A 23153-nucleotide genomic window follows, 5' to 3' on the forward strand; every position below is an offset into this window, starting at 1 on the left:
TTTTGAATACGGCAGTAGCTGAGTTTTTCAAAAGTAACCAGACAACAACAGGTAGTTTAAGACAGACACTTAACCAGTTGAAGAATCAGGTGCACTCGGCTGTTGAAGAAATGGATGGATCAGATGATGTTGAAAACAGTATGTTGTATTACAATCAAGCAGTCGTCCTGTATCATGTCCGACAGTATACAGAAGCCATATACATTGGTGAAAAACTTTATCAGTTCATAGAACCTTTTGAAGAAAAATTTGCCCAAGCAGTGTGTTTTTTGCTCGTAGACCTGTATATATTAACCTACCAAGCTGAGAAAGCTTTACATCTTCTTGCTGTTCTAGAAAAAATGATTTCACAGGGCAACAATAACAAAAATGGAAAGAATGAGACTGGTAATTACAGCAACAAAGATGGGTCTAATCATAAAGCTGAAAGTGGAGCTCTAATAGAAGCTGCAAAGTCAAAGATACTATTTTTGTGTTGAAGTATATGTAGGAGGACAAGGGACTTTACTGGCCGGCCATAGTTTAAAGGTAGTTAAAGCTGTTACAAGTTTGAAGTTTCCCTCCTTTTTTCCTTCTGATTTCCCCAATCTGATTTTGCACCTTAAATTATAATAATGGTACCATTTTAATTTCTTCAGTTTCTGTTACTAATAATAGTTTGTTTTTTTTATAAGCATTGGGATTTTGGGAAGTTTGCCTTGTCTTATTCATATCAACCGGTTATTAGTTGTGTTACACCCTCATATGCCTTGCTAATAGGAGATTTACAGATTGAGTTTACTTCTGGTTCCTTAGGATATAATATAACTTGTCAGAATTGTATTTTTAGTACTTGCATTCTGCCTATGAAAGGAACTTTTTCTGTTATGATGTTAAAACAACCTTCCCAGGTAATGCTGCCTGTAAATATTTCTGAACCATGGTATCATAGTACTAGCATGCAAGCTTGGCTAGAATTATCTGAAGCTTTAAAAAGACCTAAACGATTCATTGGAATATTAATATGTAGCATATTAGCCTTAGCCACTTTAACAGCCACAGCCGCTACCGCCGGTTTAGCAATTAAGTAAAACTGTACAACAAGCACATTATGTTAATCAATTGTCTAAAAATACCAGTATTGCATTAGCATTACAAAGTCATATTGATACTCAACTAAAACTGAGGTTGATGAGTTAAAAAATGCTCTCATAGGTTTAGGAGACCAAATTATGGCTTTAAAATTGAAAATGCGTTTGATTTGCCATGCTAAATATACTTGGATTTGTGTGACTCAACACGCTTATAATGAAACTGACTGGGATTGGAACAAAGTAAAAATGCACATTTTAAATGTATGGACTGATGGACACATAAGTTTGGACATACAAAAACTTAATGCGGAAATACAAGCAATTCAAGAAGCTCATCTACAAGAAGACGGGCCCCAACAATTAATTCAAGGACTCTTGGATCAGCTTCAATGGTTAAACCCAATGCATTGGTTTCAAAATGGACTCACAGGATTGATGACCGTGGGGTCATGTGTATTGACGATGTTAATTGCATTACCTTGTTTATTACGCTTTATTGTTGGCCTTCTCGCTGCTCTTAGTCGGGAGGTGTATGGGTTGAAATTCCATTATCAAGCTTTAAAAAATAAAAGAGGGGGAAATGTGGCGAGCATTGCCCTCTGAGGAAGGCGCCATTAAGACCCTCATAAGCCTCAGGGCCCGATTGTACTCTCCTTGGTATGCATCCTGGACTTTATGGTATGGACTAAAAAAGGAGATGGCCTTTGGCCAAATCGCTCCAGGGACCTGCTCAGTTACTGGGAGTCCCTGGTTGTTCTCTAAAGCTAGGAGAAGCAACCCTGGAGGGGAAATTGGTGCCTTTGAGGGAGAAGCCGAGAAGCCAATCAACCAGCTGATGCTGATAAGGCGTGACGAAGCAAATTCCCTGCTTTAGGGGTGTATATATATGGCTATGCTTTGTTATTAAACTTGCCTTGCAACCATCAGTTGCTTGTGCCCTTCTGATCCCATACCTTGGTGCGTTCAGTTCCCTACCCCCTCTCATCGATCGTTGCTGCACTTTGAGGACCCGCCGCGGCTGGCGGCCCTTCTTAATAGCTTCTGTTAGGCAGAAGGTGGAATAATATGCTAATGTGCTGAGAGAACATATCTCTTAACCTAGAAAATTACTTTTAATAGTCAGGAACAATATTCATAAAGAAAGAGTAAAGTTGAGATATTTTCAGACCAAACTTGAGTTTGCCACCAAAGGAAATGTTAAATGATGCATTTCAGGCACAAGGAGATTCCTAAAGGAATATCTGAGATGAAAGAATGAGTAATGAACAAAGATAGTGACAAATGTGGGGGTAAATCTAAAGAAACATGGACTGTAAAAAAAAAAAAAAGTGAAAAACAAAACAGGAAAGAGCTAAAATATATGATGATAATAATGTGAATGTCAAGACAATGGTGACTGGACTTAAAGTGTCTCAAGATCCTTATATTATTCAGAAAGACGATAAGCATAGATTGACTTTAGACTTAGATAAATGTAAGCCTGCTGTGATTTCTAGGGTAATACCCTAACAGTTAGAAATAAATAAAACAAACACATTAAATAAGTTTAAAGGTATAACTTTTAAAAGAGTAGAGACAAAAAAGTAGGATGAGAAAAATGTCATTCAAAACAAGGCAAGAAAGAAAAGAGAATAGAAATGGTAGCATATATAGAAAGCGCACAGATGGTTGAAATAAATTCACATGTATCCACAATGATAATGAGTGCTCCACTAATTTTATAAGATAGGATAAAAGAATCTGGGTATATGCTATTTACAAGAAACTTCTCCAATATAAGGTTAAAGATACACTGAAAATGAAAAAAACCACACTAACCAAATACCAATCATAAGAAAGCTATTGTAGACTTTGAGGCAAAGAAACCATTTGAGAGCTGAAAAATTTGCACAGCTACAAGGAGGAATTGATTATTTCACTATTATAGTGTATGGTTTTAACCCACTCTCAAGTAATCAACAGATGAATCACATTAGAAGATCAAAATACAGAAGACTTAAACTACCCAATTAAAAGTGTTATCAAATGTCATGCACATAATACAGAATATTGCACCCAACAATTGTTGGATCCATATTCTTTTCAAGCACGTAGTAAACAGAGTACATTTATGATAGCTGACCACATACTGTGCATTAAGCAAGATACACCAAATTTCAAAAGATTAGTATAGAACAGGCCATGTTCTCTGTTCACAAAGCAAGAAAGAAAAACCACAGAGATGACTAGGAAACATCTATATATTTGGAGATTAAGAAACATACTTCTAAGTTATTCATGGGTCAAGAAATAAATCATAATGGAGATTGGAAAATATCTAAGACTGAACAATAATGTCAATACTACATATCAAACTAGGGAGAGTGAGCTAAAATGATACTGACAGGAAAATTTATGGTCTGAAGACTTATACATGGAAAGAAAAAAGTATGAAAATTAGTGAGATTAGATTCCAACTCAGGAAGAGAAAATAGAACAAATCCAAGGAAAGTAATAAGAAGAAAATAATTTTAAAAGGAGAGCAAAAATTAATGAAATAGAAAATAAAAATGTTGGATGATCAACAGAACCAAAATTGGCTCTTTGAAGAGATTATTTAAATGGACATGCTTCTGGTGAGATTCATCAAGAAAAAGAGAGTAAAAATGAAGACTTAGGAATGAAAAAGAGATAATCATAGATGCCATAGATATCAAAAGATAAATGGGTTTTATGAAAACTTCCTGCCAATAAAGGTGAACATTTAGATGAAATGAAAAAATTTTAAATGAAAAACAACTTCTCAAAATTGATTCTCATAATTAGAAATATGAATATTCCTATAATCATTAAAGATGGATGAAGTAAGTAATGATCTTTGGAGAAAGAAAATACCAGCTCTGGCTAGTTTTTCTGGTGATTTCTAGTGAACATTAATAGGAAAAAATTTGCAATTTTACATAAACCATTTCAGAACACATTAAAAGAAGGAACACTCCTTACTTCATTTGGAAGGCTAAATTGATACTAAAACCTGACAAGGAAAGCTACAAGATAGGAAAATTACAAATCAATCTTACCCGTAAACATAGAAAAGATTCTGATAAAATATTAGCAAGGTGAATCCAGTAACATATAAAAAATATACTACATCATGATGAAGTGAAATTGTTCATAGTAATGCAAAGGGAGAGTAATATTTTTTAAATCCATTAATATAATTTATTATAACATATTAAAGGTGAAAAATGTGATAAATCATGAGATGCAGAAAAATGTTTGATAATATTAAACATTCCTTAATGATCTAAAAAAACAACTCTTGGCAAAGCTGTAATAAAAGGGAACTTTCTAAAACTTAAGAGTACCTATAAAAAGCTAAAGCAGGGCTTCCTTGGTGGCGCAGTGGTTGAGAGTCCGCCTGCCGATGCAGGGGACGCGGGTTCGTGTCCTGGTCTGGGAAGATCCCACATGCCATGGAGTGGCTGGGCCTGTGAGCCATGGCCGCTGAGCCTGCGTGTCCAGAGCCTGTGTTCCGCAACAGGAGGACCCACAACGGTGAGAGGCCCATGTACCGCAAAACAAACAAACAAACAAACAAAACCTAAAGCAAACATCGAACTTAATGATGAAACACTGAAATTCTTCCCTTTAAGACCAAGAACAAGACAGAGGAGCCACAACTTCCACCAGGCCTCTTTGTCTTTCTGAATGGCTTGACCATGGGCTGGTATGGCCTTCCTCACAGCCTGGTGGTCACAGGGTGGCTGGACTTCTGTCTTGGTGGTTGGCTTCCAGTGGGAGGACGCTGAAGCTGCCAGTCCTCCTACAGGCTAGGGCTAGAACAGGCATATGACACATGCTGCATTTAGCTGGTTGAAGCAAGTCACAGTCCAGCCCAGGTTCAAGAGGATGGTGAATAGACTCCTCCTCTAGTTGTGAGGAGTGGCATATGTGTACAAGTAGGAGGAGGTCAGTGGCAGTCATTTTTGGAGATCATTGACCACAACTCCTACGAGACTGGCAAAAATGTGAAAGGCCAGTGACATATGGTATTGTCAAAGACATGGAGTGATTAATACATTTACACGCTGCTTGTGACCATGAAAATTAATATAACTGCTTTAGAAAACACTTTGGTGTTATCTGGTGAAGTTAAAGATGTGCATACTATGTGGTCCAGCATTTTAACTCCTAGGTTATTTTTACTATGTGTACCACATAGTTATACTATGTATAACTATATGTGTTATTTTTACTATGTGTACCAGATGATATGTGTACAGATGATATGTATAAGAATGTTCAGAATAGCACTTTTTGTAATAGCAGAAAGCCTTGGAAGCAAACCTAAATGTATATCAACAGCAGAATAGACAAATTTTAATGAAGTCTTACAATGGAATACTGTACTTCATTGAAAATGAACAAATTGCACATGCAATAACTTGATATAATCTCCAGGACGTAAGATTGAGTAGAAAAAAGCAAAGTGCTAAAAAAATACACAGTGCAAATAAAGTTAAAAATGATGTAAAACTAGATAGTGTATTATTTATAGATGTATTAAGTATATGGTGAGCCTAAAAGACAAGCAAGAAAAGGACAAACACAAAATTTAGTGTGGTAGCTATTTCCAAAGTGGGAGAGGAGATAGAAATGGGTTGGGATATGGGTAATTCTAATGATCCTTTTGGTGAATTGAATGATGGATGTTTCTTGTATTATTTTTCTATGTTATATGTATTTTATGTTCGTGTCTTTTTAGTGTTTAATGTAAGAAAAAAAAATCCCTCAATGACTTACTTTTTTGGGGGTGAGGATTCTCTTCTGTCAAATGATGCCTTTGAATGATCATTTCCATAGTGGAGTAGCAGAGAAGGTCCAGGTTCTGTCTTGGGTAATTACCTTTGTCAGCTCCCTGTTGACACTTCTGAGGACCATAGTCAGTAGACTTTGTGGTTTCTTGGATGAGTTGTAGGTTTGGCCAGGAAGCCTTCATTCCACTGTAAACCTTGGTTCTCAGTGGTGTGGAAGGTAGAAAGCAGGCTGCTGACCTTACCTTTCCTATTTTCTACTGTGAATCACCTTTAAAGAGCCTTCCCAGACCCCTAAGAATGAGTGACTCTCAAGGCCATATTTTCAAGCAAACTCATGGTCTGCCTTTTGGATGAATGATCACTGGTTCTTGAAAATTAAGAGAATTCAGTAGTTCTCAAATGTAAAGAGTAGGAGCTGTGGCTCTTATTTTTTGTAATTTCATTTTTCACAGATTGATCAGCTGAAGCAGGAGCTTTCAAAGAAGGAGTCAGAACTTCTTGCCTTACAAACAAAGCTTGAAACTCTTAGCAATCAGAATTCAGATTGCAAGCAACACATTGAAGTGCTTAAAGAGTCACTTACTGCCAAAGAACAGAGGGCTGCCATCCTTCAGACCGAGGTAAGGCACTGTTTCAGGACTCCGGGCAGCAGACATTGAGTTGATAGAAAATATACTATCTGAACAGCTTTTTTTTTTCAAGATCCCTTTTCCAAATCCTTGGGGCCAGATACATCTTGGATATCAGATATCTTGAAGATTTGGAAAAGGTCAGATCCATTGCATGTATCATAGATTGTATAACACTCCCATTGGGGTTGTAGCAACATCGCATAAGCAAACATACGGATATTTCTGCAGAAAAAAATTTTCTTATGCTAAAGTAGAGTAAATAAAGACTATATAAGCAGCCCTCTGTTGGTTTGTCTTGGGTTGTGCCACCAAAGGAGTTTGCTTCACACTTGGATTTTTTTTTTTCATTTTTCAGAGTTTTTTCGCAGTTGGGAACCATAAATAAATGATTGGATCTGAAACGGTTTCATTTTATCAAAAATCATAAAAGTGTCAGGATGTCATCTACCTTACTTTACTGTGTATCTGTGTAGGCCCGCCTCCTACCCTTGGGTTAGGAGGCGGGCCTACACAGATATACAGTAAAGTGTGTATCCCAAGAAACACCCTTGGGTTTCTTACATCCTAAGCAGTATCCTCAGTTTTCAAGATTCTTTTACCCATTGAAGAAAGTTGATATTGTGCTAGTTTCTTAAATGAAATGTGGTTTGTTATTTCTTATTCATACTAAGAAAAAAACCCCAATACATGTTGCTATCCTATTTTCTTGCTTCTTCTCATTGGATTATATCTCATTGCTAAGAAATGCAAAACACAAGCTAGTTATTATGTAAATGAAACAGTTGCCAGAAAATAAATTATTAAATGGGGCCAATAGCAAAGAATGCAGTGAATCTCCCTGATTTTTGTGTTTAGGCAGTGTGTTATGTGGATTACTTTAGGAGAAGGCAGTCTAATTGAGTTGCATGTTTTCTCTTGTGTTCTTGGAGCCATGTCTTTGCATGTATACATTTTTGGGTCTGTGGGTAGGTTTGGATTTTCTATTGGAGTTAATGGGGCCATGCCAGTTAGTAGGTCTGTGCCCTCAGTCAAGGTGCAGGACAATGTCCAGAGGAGAAAGGAAACAAGTTTCAGGTTGGATAGGTCTTGGCATGGACCTGATAGGTCTATGCACTTGATTGGCCAATAGGCAGTTAATTGATTGCGTCGAATCAAAACTGTCATTTTGGCTTCAGTGATGTAGATATTTTACATATAAGAAATATTTTCAGTTGTGTATAGTTCCTTTGTGAATGTAGAAGCATGGATATTTTGTTTTTTAAGGCATAAATGAAAACTATGCCATAAATTGGAGGTTGGCTTGTATTTCCTTTGAGGAGGTAGCAGTGAATAGTATCTAGAACTGTGCTAATACTGTCGCCACTAGGCACATGTGGCTATTCAAATTTAGATTAATTAAAATTCAGTTAAATTTAAAATAGAGCTTCTTAGTCACGCTAGCCACATTTCATGTATTTAATAGTCACATGTGGCTAGAGACTAGTGTATTGGACTGCACAACTATAGACCATTTCTACCATGTAGGACTTGTCTAGAATACGGGTGGAAAGCTATGGCTTGTTGGGACAAATCCCGCCCTCTGCCTGCTTTTGTAAATAAAGTTTTATTAAACTTTTTAATATTTAAACTTATTTAACTTTAAATGAGTTTAACTTTAAACGTATTTAACGTTAAACAAGTTAACTTTAAAGTTAAACTTATTTAACTTTATGGTTATACCCTTTCATCTATGTGTTGTCTTTGGCTGCTTTTGTGCTACCAAAGCAGGATTTAGTAGCATCAGAGACTGTAAGTCTGAAAAACTGAAACTATTTACTTTCTGGCCCCTTACAGAAAAAGTTTGCCACCCATGGCATTTTGATTTCCTGGGAAGAGGCTTGAGTGGGAATCGGAATGCCTGGCTTGTCCTTTCTCTAACAGGCTTACTCTGAACAGGGCCAAATTTGCTGCCCTCCATTCTAGAGCACAAGTTTTTCTTCAAAGTGGTCATTCACACTGCAACAGATTGTACTCACAGTTGTCTTAAGTTGGCAATAATACCAGCATTACTAATGAAGTTACTGTGATTGTGTGGCTGTGTGTTGGGTGGAAGGGAATTTGAGAAGCAAGGCAGTCTGCTGAGGTATTGCCCAAACAGGTGGTCAGGCTTCTTGATAGTTTCTCTTCAGAAGGAAAGAATGAGAAAAGTCAGCTTGGAAAAGCTTACTACCTCTCACTTGTACTGATGAGTGCTGTATTCTGTGGTCTCTTTCCCTTTTCTTATTCTTTCCCCTGTTTTTTACTTTCTTGAATTAATGTAGTCCAAATTAGACCTGTACATATTTCATGAAAAAAGAGGTGACGTTATGTGGATAGCTTCCATCTCACGTTCAATAATTAAAATGACCCAATAAAGAGACAGCACTTTGAAGTAGAAAAAATTACTCTCCATGTGCAGAGAAGGTGAGATGATTCTCTGCTTTTCTGCTTTGAAGTTGGGATTGTGAGATTAATGATTTTTTTCAGCTGGAAATATCCAAGGAATTTTCTTTTGCCTTTTTTTCTTCTTTTAAAATCTTTGTAAGTGGAAGTGAAGAGAGTTATCTAATGATATCCATCTCACAGAGGAAGCAATTTAGGTTGAAATTAGCTCTAATTGTTGGATCATAGGCAAGGGATTTTTGGCAGCAGGGTAAAATACATTGAAGTGATTTTCCTGCTTCTTGGAAAAACAGGGAAATAAGAGTGTCCCTACCTAATGTGGGTTAGTGGGTGAGTATTCAGTAGGTAAGATATGTTATGTTTCATTGTGCCCTACAATGAAAGAACTGAATTTATGTTCGTGTGAAAGATACTGTTTTCATCCTTAGAAGAGGTTACATGTGATAGCTCCTTCCAGTTAGATCCCTGAGTCATTGCTGAACTCTCTCGCTAAAACAGAAGAGGACTCTCTCTAGAATGGAAAGAGCCCTACTGGTTTTTCCGGAAAATGTGTACCGTCAACTATCTTTGGCAACTCTTTTAGAATATGGTAAAAATGACAGATGTCACTGACTCAACGGTTAATCTCTGCAAGGAAGGCTTTTGCCACCACACAATTTGCGTTTGGGAGGTAGTAGGTTGAAGGCTGGGATGAGGGGGGAGGCAAGTTGTCTGGGTTTGTGGCTACGTGGCTTGGCTCCTGAGTAGGTTTGTTTTAACTTGTACAGATGCCCAGATGCTCTTTGACATGTGTGCAATAAATCAGTGGAATAATAATTACACACACACACACACACACACACACACACACACCACATAGCTCTTAATATAATATTTTACTTTTTAAAATAGCTTCAAAGGACCATAAGGCCAAGTATCTTATTTTGCTGCTTCCCTTGATGTTTCCCACGTACCAATTTACCCTTATCCGCCAACACATTAATTTCATGTGAGTAGAGATAATAATAAATAGACTTCAGCACCTTGACTTTTATGGATTTCAATGAATAATTACCAACATATCCAGAAATCAGAAAGAAGAAAGGCCTTGCTATTATTTTATCATCTGAAGTAAAATGTGATATGAAAAGCACAGCATTTAGTACTGGGAGATGTGTGGACATGCCTTAGCCTCCCCATTTAATCACTATGATGTGAACAAGACTTACATTTTTGAACCTCCATGTCATGATCTGTAAAACAGCAGTCATTGTAGCAGCCTGATGCATCTATATGAAAAGTGCTTTGATTCTACTAAAGGGTTTTAGCTGTAAATTGTGTTGGTTATTATCATTGTTGTGATTGTTATTACTATTGTATATCAAGATGTTTGGGGAATACTCTACCTCACTTCTCTTCTTATGGGTCTACCTTTGTGGGTCTCCTTTGAATTTTTGGTGTCTGCTTTTACTGAGCTCAGACTTTTATATTTCAACTGAGTCACTTTTTTATGTCCTAGAATGATGCAGAGAAATGAAGATACTATGAAAGTGCCATCTATTTTGTTCTAGCTCCAAATTAAAAGATTTCTTTCTGTTTTCTTGCGAGTACACTTTGCCCCAGCCCAGCATGATTTCTGAACTGCCAGGCATGACATCTCTTTTGCATATTTTTTTTGTATTCTGGAAGATATGTTATGTGACAGTGGTATATGATGCTGCTTTTATACTCATTTCTGTTCCAAATAGGTTAGGGAAACATTCTACTTGTCTAAGAAAAAACACTTGACAACATGTTAATTAAAGAATGTAGGGGTTTTGTGTTCATGAAGGCGAGAGGCAACACATGCAGGTTAGGTTAGTGGCAGCTGCATAGTAAGGGTCCAAAACATTTTTGGTTTTGTTTTTTAAATGTAATCAATATAAGAAAATCTCATGTGATCTATTGGCTCAGTTCCCAGAAAATTCACCTCGGCACATACATACTTATATTCATGTACAATAACGTATATACTCTCAGGTAGTTTACAGATACCCTGAAGCATTTCCAAGAGTTTCACATTAAAGATCCTTGCCCTATAGATTTCATGCATTTTTCATTCAACATATATTTTTTAAATGACTACTATGTGCCAGATATGGTTCCTGCCTTCATCCAGTCAACATTATATTGGGTATGTGGATATATGATAGAGAACTGATCACAGTACCATAAACACTCAGTGAGTTCATAATCACTGGTTAGTAATAATTCCACACAAGGTCTTACTTGGACTTCATCTTTCTGTGGATGTTTAAAGGCAGATAAGTAAAGGAAAGAAAGAAGATAGAACTAAATGTTTAGCTCTTTTGAGGACTAGAGTATGCAAGCTGTATGAAACATCTATTTAGGGACTTCCCTGGTGGTGCAATAGTTAAGAATCTGCCTGCCAATGCAGGGGACACGGGTTTGAGCACTGGTCCAGGAAGATCCCACATGCTGCAGAGAAGCTAAGCCCAGGCGCCACAACTACTGAGCCTGTGTTCTAGAGCCCGTGAGCCACAACTACTGAGCCTGTGTGCCACAACTACTGAGGCCCATGTGCCTACAGCCCGTGCTCTGCAACAAGAGAAGCCGTCACAACGAGAAGCCCGTGCACCACAACAAAGAGTAGCCCCCGCTCGCCACAACTAGAGAAAGCCTGCGCACAGCAGCGAAGACCCAACACAGCCAAAAATAAATTAATTTTTTAAAAAAGGTCTATTTATACCTCTTATAATTTAAGGCTAATATTGCTAAGGTGATTACTCTGATAATGTTAAGATTTTATTTTTTGATTAAAACTGATCCTCTTTTGAGCCTACATTCAAGCAACCTGGCTCTCCTTGAGAAAGAGAATGGTATTTATAGGCTTACAGATTATTTCAGGAGTTAGTGCATCTAGTTAGAAATGCTTCAGTCAGCTATACTTTAGATAGACCCTTCCCTCAACTTGTCTAAACAAGCAAGGTATCATTTGATAATATTTTATTGAGCATCTATGATGTGCAAGGTGCTGGACAAGGTGGGACCCATAATCTCAGAAGCTGTTGTTCTTGGACTTACTAATTTAATTTTATTGCCCAAATGTCTACTGAGCACAAGGCATGGCAGCTATATTGATTTCCAGGAACTGTGGCGAAGTGTTTTCGATGCAATACATTATTTTGAACTTGACTTACAACTTGTGATTTTGGTATTGTTGACCGTTTTTTTTTTTTTTTTTTAAGACGAGGAAATAGAGGTTCAGAGAGGATGTGTATCTTGCTCAAGGTCACAGAACACTGAGTAACAGGGCTTGAGTTCTCAAGTTCTAAACTTTTAACTAGAAATCTAGCACTTTCCATAAGAGTCCCAGTGGCTGAGGGCTTTCTTTTTGTCAAGAAGCTGACATACATTATCTCATTTCATCTTTATGGCAAAGGTTATGGCAGGTTTTATAGTTCTTTCTTAACAGGGAGGTTCACTAGGGATTCAAGAATGCTCACTAGGTACAACCCTCTACTGGCGATGAAGAGGGATAAGAATGAATAACTCTGAGATGTAAATTCTTACAGTAACATTGTGGCTATAACAATGGCACTGTGGCCATAGTAATGAAGAATGTCACCTAAACTTTAGGGATGGTACCATTTTTCATGAAGACTAGAATTCTAGTATATTAAGAATTTATTGTATAATATTTAGTTTTTATTTCTTTAAAGATGTTTGTGATATGTATATATATACATATTCAAACATGCATGCACCCTTTGCATAAAAAAAGTAAAAGAATGGACAGCAGTATCTTACTGTGTTTTCTTTTTGTGTTAGACTCAAGTGATCTTTAAATGGCCTATGATACACATGCTGTACATTTGTAATGAAAAAATTAAATGCATTTTTAACGGAAATGATGGTGATCACTTCTTCAGGGAGGTTGTGCAAGGTACTGGTGGAGGAGGAGGTGTTTTCTGAGCCTGTGGCAGCATGTTTTGTTCCTCTGAGTCATGGATGATTCAGTGTGATAACACAACTAGAAAGCAAAGTTGGGCTGTCAGTTTTTAAGATGAATCATAAAACCAAGCTTTTGACATGAAAATGTTGTTGTCACATGGAGAAAAAGAACAAGTTTTATGAGTCCTTGTTTCTTGGTTTGTTTCTCATTGAGATGGGCTCTCTACTCCACTTCATGGTGAGGCTGGGATTCTTGGATATAAAAAGTCACCCTGACAAGGAGTCAGGAACGCTTTGTGGCCTCCAGGGGCTGTGGGACTAGATGCATTCACATAGGGCTTTGCAAACTATTCAGATACTTAAGGAGCTGCTCTTTCTTCTGAACTCACACATGTTGAACAAAGGAGTTTTTTAAATGAGTGGAAATAATATTTGCCACAATACATAAGGTGGGATTTACAAGGAGTTTTCCTTTACTTTAAAACAATAATTTCAGTTTTCCTTTTTACCTCTTGCCTCGGTCGACTGGCAAGCAGTAAAGTCCTTTTTAATCACTTTATTCCAGCCTTCAAAGGATAATATTTAAAGTGTCCTTTTTTTTAAAAAAAATTATTTTTGGCTGCATTAGGTTTTCATTGCTGTGCACGGGCTTTCTCTAGTTGCGGTGAGCAGGGGCTGCTCTTCATTATGGTGCATGGGCTTCTCATTGTGGTGGCTTCTCTTGTGGTGAAACATGGGCTCTAGGTGCACGGGCTTCAGTAGTTTTGGCACATGGGCTCAGTAGTTGTGACTTGCAGGCTCTGGAGCACAGGCTCGGTAGTTGTAGCGCACGGGCTTAGTTGCTCTGTGACACGTGGGATCCTCCTGGACCAGGGCTTGAACCCGTGTCCCCTGCATTGGCAGATGGATTCTCAACCACTGCGCCACCAGGGAAGCCCATGAAATGTCCTTTTTGAGATAGACTTTTGTTTTACGCTCTTCATAATCACAGCATTTAAAAGTGAGGTTTTTTGTTTTTGTTTTTTTTTTCCATAAAGTTAGTAGCATGTGACAAAACCAACTTTAAAGACTGTCAAAATACCCCAGTGCCAAATCAGGGTGCATTGTATCACTTTTAAGACTTGCAAGGAATGTCTTTAAAATTAATAAATTAGGGGGGTTGGTGAAAAAATATACAAAACAAAATCCCGGTGTCACTTGTATTTTTCCATTCTAATCCCATTGTTGGCTTCACATTTTAAAATGTTTTTATTTAACCAGGAAAGGCATCATTGGAAATTTTTATTGATAACACTCTTAACTGCAAGAAAAAGACATAAACCTGCAAAGCTGTAACTATCATGGTGGCCACAATTGGGAGGTCTGCAAAACAGTTTATTACCAGTAGAAAAAAAAGTCTTGGGAAACGCAGTTGTTATAGGGGTCACCACCTCTGCTACATGCATTTTATTTTTTTCCCTTTTCATTTTGAGAGTATGTACGATGGCAGTGCCAGACTACACACTTTCCCCTCTCCTAATGTCTGTGGGCTTTGTTTTGATTCTCTCTTTATTAATGATGTGAAAACTTTGGGGTCACATAAAAATGAGCCAGGGTCAGGCTTTGTGGGCCCCAGAATGCTGAAAATGTCCTGGTATCTAGGTAGTGAAGACATTGTTTAAAGGGGCCAGGCTTTACTTCCTGAGATTTTTAGCTGTTCTGCAGATTTTAGGTAATCGGGTGAACTTTGCAAGGCAGCTTCATACTCTTGCTTTCCTAAGGTAAAACATTAAAGACATGTGGTAGAGGAATTAAAATATGTTATAGCTAATGGATGCAATTTTTTTTTGACCTATTAAGGATGGGACAGGTAGCTATAGACATTATTTTATTCCATAGGGCCAGAGTCTAGTGCTTTTGTTGTTGTTATTGTTGTTCAGGCTTTCAGAAAATGCCATATTTAACACCTTGTTAGTATAAAATTGCTTTTGACATCATAAACACAGGTGTTCAGTTTGAATCTTAATGAAGTGTGAAATAGGTAGATGTCTGAAAGGAAATTCTATAAATTGTGAACATGGCTCTGTCAGCACACTAAATGGATTAGGAAAATTCATTGTCTGCCGTGTAACTGAACACCAGTGTGATGCATGGACAGGAATTAGTCCTGAAAAGCCAATAAAATGGAGGAAAAAAGTGGTGCCTAGGAGTTGTTGATTGTCTGGGTTCCCCCCACCACAAATGAATGCTGGTGCAGAAGGACTGGGAAATCAGAATGGCTATTCTGAGGACAGCCAAGAAGGAATACATATGAGCAGACAACACAGAATTTATAGAGTAAAACCACAAACACCTTATTTTCCATTGTACTAAAATAATGATATTTTACAGTACTCATTTTATATGTAATTCTGCTTTCAATTTTATATTGTTACTGCAGCTCAAATCTCATTATAAGTGTTCCAACAGAAATCGCTTTTTAATCAAAAACTTTCCAATCCATAGCCCATTCTCAACTTATTTTCAGCAACTTATTTTTCTAGTGAAACAAAAGAATTTGGCCCTTCTTTGTGAGCTTGTTGGGATATTATTTGACCTGTTTAGCTAAACATGTAATTAAGATAACTGATTCATTTTAATTTCTACATTAGATCCCTTCATAATCTGTTTGCATTGTTTTGGGGTGTAGAGATATGGAGTCAGAGCCCTTCATATTCTTTGAAAGAAAAGTAGATCATTAGTGCTTTTGTTTGGTTTTACTTCTGTTTGCAAAAGACATTGGCTATACTATATTAAGCTGCAACTGAAAGTGACAACATCCAATTAGCTAGTCATCTATGAGAGAGTGCATGTCAGTGGTAAGTGTTACTTACCATGGTTTGCAGGAAAAAAAGAATATATTTCGGTCATGTCTGTGGGAGGCTGGCTTACCACTTTAGAAAAGGAGATGACAGAATTTAGGAGGAGGGAAATTCAACAAAACTCTCACTGACCTCCAAGCTCACAGTCTGTCTTTTTTTTTTTTGTATGAATTTTATGGAAAACAGAATTTATTAAGTACTTCCATTCATTTTTTTCCTTTTGGGGAGCGCCATTTGGAAATAACCAGTGTACGCTGTGATTATGTTCTCCCTGACACTGGACCACATTTGTAATACTTGCTTCTATTCCTCTGGAAAAAGTCTAACATTTACTGTGGTTGGGTTTCTTTATGTGTATATTTACATATCAAACCAAAATGTAAAGAGTGAAGTTAAATTGCAGGGCTTCTGCAAGAATCTTTTACCCATTTTCATATGAACTTTATTCTGTTTAAATTAAATACAGATATTTATTCCACATAGACATGCACTTACCCCTTCTTATTTTATTTTAAAAAAAAAAGAGAGAGAAAATACAACTTGAGGTAATATGTTGTGATGATGAGGATCATTTTAACCCTAGCAGTTTGTTTTTGTGGCCAGCATTTCTTTCTTGAAGTGTGTGAAATTTATTTTCTTGCATTTATTTTTTACTTTAGCTTTAAAATTTCAATGTGAGTGATTTATTAAGCCCTTGTTATTATAACAGAATGATGCTGGCCTCTAAAATACTACTTGGCAGTTGTTAATTTGAAACTGGACAGATGGTAAGTTCTGTCTTTAAGATCTGGTCAAATGTGAAGGAAAAAAGAAGATCCAGCTCCTCATTTACTGAGTGTGACTTCTTAGCCTAGTGCCAGCAAAGCTGGTTGTCAGAGGGTCGGTTCTCTCCATAGTGATGACCACCTTTGACAGCTCTTCTGAGAGCAGTTGAGGAAAAAGGGAAATGCACGTCTAGGAGAACTGCTTGGGACTGCCAGATATCTAGACCTTAGGATTTGTCAACTCTTTCAACCTCCCTCCCATCCAAAGTTAAAAAGTACATTTGCGGAAAGATGTACATGAGTTTTAAAGATTTAATTTGGAAAAATTGAATCATATTTGCTCTTTGCTGTGTGTGTGTGTATGTGTGTGTGTGTGTGTGTGTGTTAGAAGAGACAGCACTAAGGTATGGAAGCTAGGTATACAGCATCATTTTGGTAACCTTCTTTGTTGGATCTCCAATAGATTAAATAAACCTACTAAATAAAGTACCTACTGTGTGTTAGGCGTAGTGCTAGGTGCCAGGAATACAGAAATAAATGAGATAAATGTTGCCAATATTACACTCATAATATGATAATTGAAAAATGTTTAAGAATTGTTTGTAGTTCTTTTTGTTCCTGAGTATCCACTAGGATTGACTCATGGAAAATTCAATCTAGTGGACTGTTGGTTGCTTATCAGAGCAACCCCATAGAAACTTTGGGTAAATAACAGGGCCTTTGAGTAAGCCCATGAAAGCAACTAACCAGAAAGAGAACTTGTTTCAATGCTTAGAGCCCTTTTCATTTACAGATCTTTAAATTTTCAAGTGTCACTTTTTTGGATAAAGTCTCTAATACAGGTTGTATAGGACACAAAAATAGAATCTTATTCCTCAGGGACATTGTGACCTAGCTGGGGTTTTCACTACTGTGCTGCAGGCACTTGAGTATTTTTTTTAACCCTTTTTTAACCTAATATTTATATAGAAGGAAAACTTCATCACAATATAAATTTCTTGAAGAAAAGGATCTTTTGGCTTATTCACTGGAGTATATGAGCTCTGAGAGCAGTGCCTAGCACAATATAGGAATTCTAGAAATATTTGTTGATTCTATTGTTGATCTTTGGTATCATTGGAGATATAGTGGGAGAATTAGATGAGATATTGTATCATGGTAGCAATGGAAATATCCATTCTTAGGTGATGCTTTAATGTTAGTATTATGAGAAAACATGGATTAACCCTTCTGTAACTTAGTTATGGGGAAAACTTTCCTAACTGTGAATCAAGATCTGGTAGCAATAATATATAGGATTGATAAGTTTGATGATATCAAATAAAGAATTTTTTCAGGGCAAAAATTATCATAGATAGAGTAAAAGGCAAATAATTTGGGCAATATACTTGCTAGTTATGCTGCAGAAAGAGGGTTTATAAAGTTTGTTTTATTTTATTTTATTTTTTATAAAGTTTTTAAAAACAACCCTAAGCACCAACAACCTATAGAACCAAAGGGCCAACAACCCTATAGAATAATGGGCTTGATATATAGATAATACACACACACAAAAATGTGAATGGTGCTTAATTTATGATGCTTAACCTGACACATGATCAGAGAAATGCATATTAAAACTACATTGAAAAATATTTTTTTTATTTATTAGATTGGCAAAACTTCAAAGATTTGAAATGTATGCTATTTATTGGTGGGGAAAAATTAGCCCTATAACAACATTGCTGTTAGGAATGCAAAATGGTATATACCCTTTCAGAGGGGAATTTGACAACATATAGCAAATTACACAAGTTTGCCTCTGACTCAGCAATCCCAATTCTAGGACTGGATTCCAAAGAAATACAAAATATCCAAGATTTTTCATTACAACACCATCTGTCATAGTAAAAGACTAGAAACAACCCACACATCTGCCAGGATGGGACTTACTGAATAAATCACTGTGATCTACAAATGGATTGCTATGTAGCTGTGTAAATGATGAAGCATGTATATACTGATATGGAGTGACCTCTAGGATATCTGGTTAAGTGAAAAATAAAAAGAGGGTGGTGAAAAGTGTTTAGGGTATGCTAGTGTTTACCTAAGAGATTGAGGGAATGAAAATATATATGTATTAATGTACATATTTGTTTATATTTTAAAGAAAATGATGGACAAACCATAATATTAAAAAACAAGTTTTTTTTTTTTTTTTTTGGTAATAGAATGAGTGAACATGGAGAGAACCTAGACTTCTTTGAATATAGCTTGTTTTATAGATTTGACTTTGGAACCATGTAAGTACGTAATTATAAAGCAAAATTAAATCCAAAAAGGCAATCTCTAAAAAGTTAAAGGAAAGTAAAACAAATGAACCTATCTTTGTATCTGAGTGGTGTTATAACCACACTGAGAGAATTTATTCCAAGTGACTATAAAATATGTATTTTGAATGTACATCATAGTGGGATATAGTCCAGGAGAAAAAAACCTGCATAGAATCTTAAACTTTTTTCAGTGATTATATTGTTGGTTGTAGTTATGGATATTATTTATTCTAAGACAGGTGTGTGTGAAGAATGTGGTAAAACAAATGAGTGTTTCTGTTGGTGTCAGTAAGAGCTTGGATTTTCAAAACTTGAGAGAAAGAAGATATATATGCAAGATTGATGAAGTTAAGTAAAAATACTGTAGTCTTACGATGTATATTTTTAAAAATCTATATCAATATATCTATATCTGTATCTATATCAATATCTATTATATCCTAGCTGTGTCCCTGGAAAGTCCTAGAAACAAGAGCCAGTCTCTGGTAACGATAGCTATGCCTAGTGTCAAATTTGCTGTTTTCTCACTAAAGGCCTTTGTAGAAATGGATAAGTCTGTGTCTGGAGGCAGGAAATGATGACATCTTGTCATTCCAGAAAGTAAGGAAGCTATCAAAGATTGATAGGACATGTCAAAAGGACTAAAGAACAAATTTTTAAAAAATGTGCCCACTGAACAAAGAATTTGAGCATTAATAGCCCAGAAAATATGCTTTATTCAATCCATGAGTTCGGAATGAGAACTATTTTAAAAAACTTTTTTTTTGGTAGATTCTAGGGAGCATTTGAAACTAGTAAATAAAGGGAAAGAAATGAGCATTCATCGTAACTCTTTTGTATAAATTGTACCTCGGGGTAGCAGAGAGTTGATGCAGAGAAGATTCTCTTTGTAGAAGTATTCCAGCTAATAAATGAAGAAAGAATGCTAGACTCTCACCATTTCTCAACCTCTAATGATTTAATGGATCTGGGGATTGAGCTTTAATGGATGCCGTATCAAATATTACATGTTTCCTGATAGAAGTATGCTCTGTTGCCAATGAAGTAGGCTTGCCAGAAAAATCAAGCCTGAGTCTTACTGGAAATACAGAGGACAGAGAGGAAGTTGGCAAACAACTCCAAGGATGCAGTGAGGAAGCTCCCCACCATGGGATACTCTTGCAGGATAGATGACTCTGTGGTTTTTTTGTTTGTTTGTTTGTTTTTTAACACAACAACAATAGTTTTCAAGGAAGAGGAGAGAGAAAGGTAGAGAGGGAAACCATGGATTAAAAAACTTGAGACATATGAACCAATTATAATGTATGAACCTTATTTGGATCCTGATTCAAATAAGCAAAATGGTAAAATTGTGAGCCTACTAGGGCAATTTGAAGGTTGAACTGATGATAGTAAGGAATCATTGGTAAATTCTTCTTAGGTGTGATGATAGAATTTTAAAAAATATAGACTCCTTTTAAAGTTACATACTAAAATTTTCACAGATGAAATGGTATAATACCTGGGATTTGATTTAAAATAATCAGGGGCCTGGGGAGGGAAAGATAAAACAAGAGTAGCCATGAGTGGATACTTGTTGAATTGGGAAATGAGTACAAGGAGATTCATTATATTATTTTCTGTACTTTTGTATGTTTGAAATTTATGTAAGAAAACATTGAAAACAAAATAAAAATAAACGTCAGTGACTTGCATAGGCGCTTTGAATTTCATTCCCAGTGACATGAAGATGCCACAAGATGTCTCCCACCTACCTATCTTGGGACTTTATGTTCTCATTTATACAGATGCTGTTGCAGCTAAATTATTCTAAATTTGTTGGTGACCCTGAAGATGATTTCAGACCTTTTATTGAATCAACCAAAGTATACTCTTCAGAGGGAAAAAGTCTTGTTTTAACCTTTTGTAGTTTTTCTAAGTCTTTGTTTTTATGAGTGTAATTTAGATGTAAAAGACCTAGAAGAAAGCATTGGGAAATCTGATAGGGAAGCCGAATCAGTTGGGCTTTTTATGTTGAAGCTTTTCGAAATCTTTTTTCAATCTAGCCAGTCACTGTAAGACTTTGCAGCTGGCTGATGTCAGGGACCTGCTGATGACTCACTTTGTTTAGGCAGGGTCAGTCCTTGATAACTTCCTTGGAAATGGCTTGGGCTGCCAGGCACAGACCACGGCCACATGATTTTTGCTTGACATCATTTCTTTTACCCACAATGATGGGTATCAGTCATCAGAGGATCTAATTTCTATTTTACTCTCAATCTAGAAGTTTAGAAGACTTTATTTTGCCTGCTTGGATTCTTCAGTTAATCTTACAATCGGGCTGTTTTCCGATTAGTAAAACAGAAGTCTGACTCAAGGAATCCTAGATATTTATCTTACATATTTAAGAAAGAGAAAGTATATAAAAGATGAAATACAGGTAGTAAAACCTTGTTAATTTTATTCTTTCCCCATGCTGATTTTTTTGGAATCTTCTTAGATACTACAAAAGTAGAAGCACTTTCAATATTGACTTGCTAGAGTGTGCCAGTGTGTGTTTTGTAAATTAAGTTTATCTAAATCCCAGTCTAGAAGAAGTAAGCCAGTTTTCTCTAGTCTTTTTCTAGAAAGTTAATTTTAAAGTAATACCACATGTTGGATGAAATACAATAGAGTTAAGATCATTATCAAGATATCTTAATGTACTTAAAAACATTATTGACAAACACAGAATTGATTCAAAAAATGTGCATACAGGAGTTTAGTATGGGGATTGTTACTTCAGTAATAACCTTTGTTTGGTGAAAGTTGGAGAACAAAAAGTTACAATTGTAATAATAATTCCTATATTAATTACCTACGTGCACAATTTCAGTGAATAATGTGTATAGTTTCTGCAACAGTTCTTTTTTCCTATTATATGTTCGATTAGATTATTGAAATGTGATCTTATGTCTGTTGAGTCTAATAATAAAATGGTTCTGGTTTCAAAAAACTCTTAATGTACTGTAGAGTGGATTTGCAAACATGAAAAAGAAAGGATGCTCATTAATTTGTGAAGATTTGAGAGAAAATTAGGACATGGGCGATTTGAAAATATTTCTTTTGTCCAGTTATAGGACTTGTATAGGTAAGTTCCTGGCAAGCTCATTTTCAATTCTTTCTTTCCTTTTGGACATATTTCTCATCTTCATTTTTCCACATATCTTTAGGTACTGGCAGACTTCTATTTATGCTCATATACATGGATGATGTGGCCTTGATCACTTTCTCTCTTGTCTCTCAGCACAGTACTTAACATTGAGTTTCCAGAATTGTTCTCTTATTTGACTGTAAGTTTGTTGAGGATGGAGCTATATTGTCTTATATATTTTTTTCCTTTTGCAATGTCTAGTTTTGCTCAACTCCCTCTCTTTAGCCACTGTGGGTTTATCTCAAAGAATCTTTACAAGTTTTAGGAATGTTTCAGAGCCCAAGATTTTGCATTGACTGACCATTGTGGGAAAGTGAATTCAGCTTTGCATTTATTTTCATTTTTATAATACTTTGCTATAATGCCATTCTTCTAGAGAGAAATTATTACACAAAGCCTTATCCTGGGCATTATACTATCTGCAAGCTGAAATTTGTAATTCAAATTAGGAAGATTTCTGAAGAACATGGTTCTTGTATTTATTGGCAAGCTAATGCTTTATACTGATGATTAACAAAGTTAGAGTGATTTTCCCTTAGGTACTTACAACTGTAAAAATCAGTGGAATGAAGTTACTTATGGCATCAATGCAATTTGACATATTTTGCCGACAGGAAGTCATTTTTTTTTTTTTTAGCGTCTTTATTGGAGTAAGTATAATTGCTTTACAATGGTGTGTTAGTTTCTGCTGTATAACAAAGTGCATCTGCTATATGTATACATATATTCCCATATCTCTTCCCTCTTGCGTCTCCCTCCCTATCACACACCTCTAGGTGGACACAAAGCACCCAGCTGATCTCCCTGTGCTATGCGGCTGCTTCCCACTAGCTATCTATTTTACATTTGGTAGTGTATATATGTTCATGCCACTCTCTCCCTTCATCCCAGCTTACCCTTCTCCCTCCCCGTATCCTCAAGTCCATTCTCTACGTCTGCGTCTTTATTCCTGTCTTGCCCCTAGGTTCTTCAGAACCTTTTTTTTTTTTAGATTCCATATATATGTGTTAGCATACGGTATTTGTTTTTCTCTTTCTGACTTACTTCACTCTGTATGACAGTCTCTAGGTCCATCCACCTTACTACAAATAACTCAATTTCATTTTTTATGGCTGAGTAATATTCCATTGTATATATGTGCCATATTTTCTTTATTCATTCATCTGTCGATGGACACCTAGGTTGCTTCCATGTCCTGGCTATTGTA

At 36.3% G+C, this 23153-nt stretch overlaps 1 protein-coding gene across 10 annotated transcripts in view; it reads left to right on the forward strand.

Moving 5' to 3' along the window:
* The window catches only part of ERC2 (ELKS/RAB6-interacting/CAST family member 2), a 969444-nt gene that overhangs the window by 320562 nt on the left and 625729 nt on the right, over positions 1–23153 (forward strand). For all 10 annotated transcript variants that reach the window (XM_067043890.1, XM_067043893.1, XM_067043897.1 and 7 more), the window contains one exon: positions 6325–6492. In XM_067043890.1, the coding sequence (XP_066899991.1) occupies positions 6325–6492 (168 nt within the window). The remainder of the gene's footprint in view (positions 1–6324; positions 6493–23153) is intronic.

The sequence above is a fragment of the Kogia breviceps genome, chromosome 10 (assembly GCF_026419965.1).
Source record: "Kogia breviceps isolate mKogBre1 chromosome 10, mKogBre1 haplotype 1, whole genome shotgun sequence".
NCBI classification, from domain to species: Eukaryota; Metazoa; Chordata; class Mammalia; order Artiodactyla; family Physeteridae; genus Kogia; species Kogia breviceps.